The 6641-nt window shown below is 39.6% G+C and overlaps 1 protein-coding gene across 1 annotated transcript; it reads right to left on the reverse strand.

Annotated features, from left to right (window-relative positions):
* Positions 1–235: 235 nt before the first annotated feature.
* On the reverse strand, positions 236–1764 carry LOC143614516 (uncharacterized). The gene is made up of 5 exons (XM_077087932.1): positions 1549–1764; positions 1087–1416; positions 815–934; positions 491–605; positions 236–447 (listed from the first exon to the last, which is right to left on the reverse strand). The coding sequence occupies exons 1-5, from the start codon at positions 1762–1764 to the stop codon at positions 236–238; spliced, it is 993 nt and encodes a 330-aa protein (XP_076944047.1).
* Positions 1765–6641: the final 4877 nt, after the last annotated feature.

Consider the following 6641-nt stretch of genomic DNA (forward strand, 5'->3'; position numbering starts at 1 on the left):
TAAACTTTAATAAAAGCTATTTACACTATACAACATACCTGGACCTTTATGCGGTGGAACCATCCGGTGAGCTTAAGATGAAACTCACTTTGTCATTTTCAAGCATATTCACATCCTTCCTTTCTAGGTATGGCTTGAGGCGATGTCCATTCACAACTTGTTTACTTTGAACTTGCGGGTCTTGAATCTCCACATCACCAAACCTCCTGACTCTTGTGATGACATACGGGCCCATCTATTTGCTTTTAAGCTTTCCGAGATACAATTTGAGTCTTGAATTATAAAGCCACACTTTTAGCCCAACCTCAAATGTTCGTTTATGTATCTTAGCATCATGCACCCTCTTTAATGTTTCTTTGTAATTCGAAGCACATTCATACGCCTCATCCTGGATTTCTTCCAACTCGTTCAATTTCAACTTCCTCAACTCACCGGCTTCATTGTAATCTATATTGACATTTTTAATTACCCATAACGTCCGGTAAGCTACTTCCATTGGCAAATGACAACCCTTCCCATACACCAACCGATAAAGAGTCCGTGTGATAAGCCCGCAATGCATCATCCAACTTAATCAACCAATCTTTTCTATCAACCCGAACCGTCTTCATTAAGATTTCTTAATTTGTTGATTAGAAACTTCAACTTGGCCACTTGTTTGAGGATGATAAGGCATTGCAATTCGGTGATTCACACCATAACGCTTCAACAATTTGCCAAATGCAAAGTTCTTGAAATGCAATCCACCATCACTTATGATAACTCTAGGAATCCCAAATCTTGAGAAGATGTTGTATTAAACAAACTTACACACCACGGAATGATCATTAGTCCTTGTTGCAGCCGCTTCGACCCACTTTGACACATAATCAACAGCAACAAAAATGTAAAGGTACCCGCATGAGTTTGGAAACGGGCCTATGAAATCTATGCCCTACACATTAAAAATGTCAACAACCAAAATGTGTTGTAAAGGCATTTCATTCCTTTTTGATATACCCCCCATTCTTTGGCAATTTAAACAATGCCGAGCATATTCATTAGCATCTTTAAAAATCGTTGGCCAACAAACCCACACATAAGTACCTTATATCCCGTTTTAGAACCACTAAAATGGCCCCCGCATGCCGATGAATGGGCGTGTTTCAAAATCTCTTGCACTTCATTTTCGGGTACACATCTTCTAAGAATTTGATCTACTCCAACTTTGAAATGGTCTGATTCATCCCAAATGTATTGCTTGACTTGAGCCATGAATTGTTGCCTCCTTTTGTTTGACCAAAATTCCGGAATCGCCCCCGTAGCCAAATAATTGACATAGTGAGCATACGACGGTGCGGTTGAAACAACAAGCAACTGTTCATCCAGAAATTTCTCGTTTATCTCTATCGGATCGTCAACACCATCAAGGGTAATCTGAGACAAGTGATCCGCAATTACATTCTCACAACCCTTCTTGTCATGGATTTCTAGGTAAAATTCTTGTAACAATAATACCCATCGAATCAAACGTGGTTTTGCATCTTTCTTTTCCATCAAATATCGAACCGCACTATGATCCGAGTACACCACAACTTTGCTTCCCAAAATGTACGAACGAAACTTATCTAAGGCATACACCACCGCAAGCAACTCCTTTTCGGTAGTGGTGTAGTTCAATTGGGCCTCAGATAAAGTTTTGCTCGCATAATAAATCACCACTGGTTTCTTATCCACTCTTTGACCCATAACTGCTCCAACCGTGCTATCACTAGCATCACACATAATCTCAAACGACTTCTCCTTCAAACTGTCAAACGCTTGCAAACATTCATTAGTAAACTCAAAGGATACATCCTTCAATAAGAGATTACATAAAGATGTTGAAATTCCACTAAAACCTTTAATGAATCTCCTATAGAATCCAGCATGTCCCAAAAACGATCTCACCCCTTTGACATTTTTCGGGGGTGGCAAAGATGAAATTACTCTAATATTTGCTTGATCAACTTTCATCCCCCTGTTGAAACCACATGGCCTAACACAATACCTTCTTATACCATGAAATGACTTTTCTCCCAACCTAACACCAAGTTTGTCTCAACACATCGTTTTAAAACTTTTTTAAATCGTTAATACAAGACTCGAAAGTTGAACCAAAAATGGAAAAGTCATCCATAAAAACTTCAAGTGAATCCCCGACAATGTCTAAAAATATGCTCATCATACATCTTTGAAAAGTGGACGGGGGCATTCACAATCCACATGACATCCGTCTAAAAGCAAAAGTGCCATATGGACAGGTAAAAGTGGTTTTATGTTGGTCATCGGGATGGATTGTAATCTGATTACACCCCGAATACCCATCCAAAAAACAACATTATTTTTAACCCGAAAGTTTTTCAATTATTTGATCAATTAATGGTAATGGAAAATGGTCTTTGGAGGTGGCATTATTTAATTTCCTATAATCAATGCACACTCGCCACCCGGTTACTGGTCGGGTGGCAATTTGTTCACCTTTATCGTCTTTTATAACCTGGATACCAGATTTCTTGGGTACTACCCGTGTCGGGCTCACCCATGAGCTGTCTGAAATGGGATAAATAATCCTCGCATCCAACCACTAAATCACCTCCTTTTTCACCACTTGCCACAAGTTCGGTTTCAATCTCCTTTGAGTCTCCCTTGTTGGTTTAGCCTCCTCATCTGTAATTATTTTATGCATAACAATAGAAGGACTAATACCTTTTAAATCTGAAAGTGTCCATCCAATGGCCGTTTTATGTGCTTCCAACACCTTCACTAATGCCCGCTCTTAAGCTTCCTCCAAATTTGAAGCAATGATCACCAGGAGGGTTTCATTTTCCCCTAAGGACACATACTTCAAGTGGCTTGGAAGCTCCTTCAATTCCACCTTTGGTGGACACTCCAAAGATGGTTTGGTATCCGAATTGATTTCCTTTGGCAAACTCTCCCATTGATGTGTCCATGGTGGTCTTCTCTCTTGCAAGGCTAAAGCATCCTGTTTTTGTTCCTCCATCCATAAAGCACACACGTGTACCTATTCAGAATCATCACAAATACAAGCTTCCACACAATTCTCATCATATTCATGAGGATTACAATGATCCACCACATCTGCCAAAAAACATTCTTCACCACTTAAAGAATTAGCAACGCTAGAAAAAACATTTAAACGCATTTTTCGATTGCCAAACGCTATGTTCACAGTACCAAATCTGCAATCAATGATTGCATGAGCAGTGTTCAAAAAGGGTCGACCCAAGATAACATTTTGTTGTTGACTTGAGTCACTTGATAATAATCCAAAACCAAAAAAATCCACAAGATAGTAGAAATCCTCCACCTTCACAATTACATCCCGTATGATTTGACGGGGAAGTTTATGAGATAAATCGGCCAATACAACTGTGGTCTCCACACGTTTCAAAGGACCAAAGTCGTATTGGTCATATAAACCCCCCGGGAGAATGCTCACTCCAGCCCCAAGATCAAATAACGCCCTAGACATTTGAAAATCACCCACTTGAATGTTAATTAGGAGGGAGGTCTCCTTTTAAAACTGCATTTACCCGCTCGGTTAAATCCACCCATTTAGGCACTTTTTGTTTCCTCTTTTGAGTGCATAACTCTTTCAAAAACTTTGCATATGCGGGCACTTGTTTTATTGCTTCAAGTAAAGGTAGGTTCACTTTTACCTATTTAAACACTTCCCAAATTTCCTCCTTTTGAGGACCCCGTTTTAAAATTACATTTTTCTTGCCCGGGTCAAGCAAAGCCGAAGGAAATGGAACAACATTTGATTCCACTTCCTTGTTTTTATCATTTAAATTTGAGGCTTGACCCGAAACTTGTAACGGTTTCTCAAAAGTCACATGTTTAGTGGGTTTATTGGTTTCAACTTCTTCATCATCACTTTCCTTACCCGTAATATCCTCCACTTCCCCATCAATCAAACCCGGTGAAAAATTAGCCTTATACTCTTTACCACTTCTCAACACACTAACACGATTAATAGGAACATTACAAGATGAGTTATGAGAAGGATTTACCTTGGTGTCACTTGGCAATTGACCTTTTTTTTTCTTCAATTCTGCCACCTCGGTTGCAAGTTGACCCATTTGTGTGGTCAATGATTGGATGGCCTTGTCATGAACTTCATCTTTTTGCATTCAGGGTTCATCAAGTTGATTCCTTTTCAGCATGTTTTGTTGCATTAACTTTAACATGTCCATCACTTCATTACCACTTGATGAAACTTGACCTGAAGACCTGCTTTGACCACCACCCGTTCCGTTAAATTCACCTTGACTTCCTTGGTTATTGCCACTTTGAGCATTTCCTTGATTGAAGTATTGTTGACGAGGAATAAAGTGGGTTTGAGAGGTCCCTTGGAAATTAGGATTGAGTTGAGTTGATTGATTTTTATATCGAAAATTTGGATGATTTCTCAACCTGGGGTGGTAGGTGTTTGAGTTCATGTTGAAATTTCAATTACCACCTCCTTGACCTTGAAGTGCATTCACCTCCTCTACTTGTTCTTGCCCCACTTTGCACAAACATCAATTATTTGGTTAGTAGTTTGTACCCCTACATATTCTACAGCATGGACTTGCGGTCTTCTAATTGCCGGTCTTGCTCTTCTTGCGGTTTGAGCCTTTCTCTTTGATGTGACCGACATTTGCTCCAAGAATGCCCAATCATCATGTTCATAATTGGTACCAAAGGTACCATTTGTGATTGACATTAAATCTCACTCGTCTTTCGCATTCAATCCCTCATGAAACGCATTCAACAATTCCCAAAGAGCAATCCCATAGTGAGGACAATTCTTGATCATCATATTAAATCACTCAAATTCTTCATGAAACATCTCACCCGATTGTTTTGGAAGCTTCTCAAACTTCTTCTTGCATCGTTAGTCTATTGGGCCGTATAAAACTCTACCAACAACCTTTGTTGCATCTCAGCCAAGTATAAATTGATGCGGAAGGCAAGGTGTAAAACCATCTCTTTGCCTTATCGTCTAACGAAAATTGAAACAACACCTACTTAACCTCATACGGTGAAAAACCTTGACCCCCGATTGTGTTGCAAATAGAATCATATGCCTCCAAATGAAAATAAGGTTCTTCCGTTGCTAGACCCTTATACTTTGGTAGACTTTGGAGCGAATTGGTTCTAACCTCAAATGTTCTTCCATTTTGATTTTGAGGAATAACCACTGGAGATGGGTTATTGGTGATGACCGGTCGAAAATGAGCTTCAATTCCCCTAACCATTTCTCTTACATGCCGTATTGGTACCCCCAATAGTACTCCCGGTTGGCCCATTTGCCGGTCAACGGGCCTTTGTTGTGCATATTGTTGAAATTGTGGTTGGGGATTTGGTTGTTGAGGTTGTTGATATTCCAGTTGTTGCGGAACTTATTTCAAAGGTTGTGGTTGTTGTATTTGATTGACATGTGGTCCACTGCATTGTTACATTTGTTGTTGCGGTTGTTGTTCGGGTACATACCCAAACTAGCCTTGAATCCTCAATTGGTTCCCATCAACCCCACTTGAATATCCCTCTTCAAACTCTTCATACCCTTCATTGCTATCAACAAAATGTGGCCCACCAAACAATTGCGGGCTCGATCTCGGACCCGGTGGAATATGGTTTATGGGTGGGTCTTGAAAAAATGTGTATGGTTGTTGATTGTAAAATGGATGTTGTTGAGATTGAAAAGGTGATTGTTGTGTTGAATTTAATGATTGTCCTTGAATAGGCATAAAGTTGGTCAAGGGTGGAAGGTTAGGTGGTGGTGGAAAGCTAAACACAGTTGAAGTAGGCACACTTGTAGCAATTGTAGTAGTAATGGGTTCAGTGGATGATGGGTTTTCGGAATTGATGGGTGGCGGCATTGGCGGTAAAGTTTGTTCCGAAGCCATGATTGTGGTGTCAGTTGTTCGACTTTGTGTGCTTGGTGACCCAATAATCTTATTCTCCCTTTGAAGAATCCGATTCTGGCGAAAAGTTCTCTCAATTTCCGAATCAAAAGCTAACGGTGATGAAGACCGAGAGCGTCGTGTATGCATATACCTGTAGATACCTGCACATTTGCACAACCTGCGTAAAACTGGCAATAAACAATTAAACAAAAACTACAAAAATAACACACGTTGCGCACTACTCCCTGGCAACAGCGCTAAAGTTTGACGTCAGGTCGAAGATTCGCGCAAAAATAAACCAAATACAACTAAATAGATAGCAATAAGCGGGTGTCGAACACAGAGAGTTTGTGGAATATGTGTTAATCAAGTAGCTTAGCAATTAAACTAACATAAAGTAAATGCTAAAAAATAATCTTCAAGTTGATTTTGATTTGATTTGATGAACTAAAAACAAACTTGCAAATAAGTTGTAATGATTGATTAAACAAGTATTCCTCTTGGAGTTCGGGTTACCACGCAACACTCTTGTTAAAGTTCAATGGATAAACCATAAATCTCGGTTTTGAGTAGATAACTGTTTGTGATTAATCAAGAACTAAGTACTCGAATTCCTAGAACGCGAGGTTGTTACTTGGTAATCAATCAATATGTTTAACCCCAATTCCTTCTACTAAATCTCAATTGTCAATGACACCAACAACA

Source organism: Bidens hawaiensis, unplaced genomic scaffold (genome assembly GCF_021521415.1).
Source record: "Bidens hawaiensis isolate Kalapana, Puna unplaced genomic scaffold, B.hawaiensis_p1.1 tig00040120_1, whole genome shotgun sequence".
Lineage (NCBI taxonomy): Eukaryota > Viridiplantae > Streptophyta > Magnoliopsida > Asterales > Asteraceae > Bidens > Bidens hawaiensis.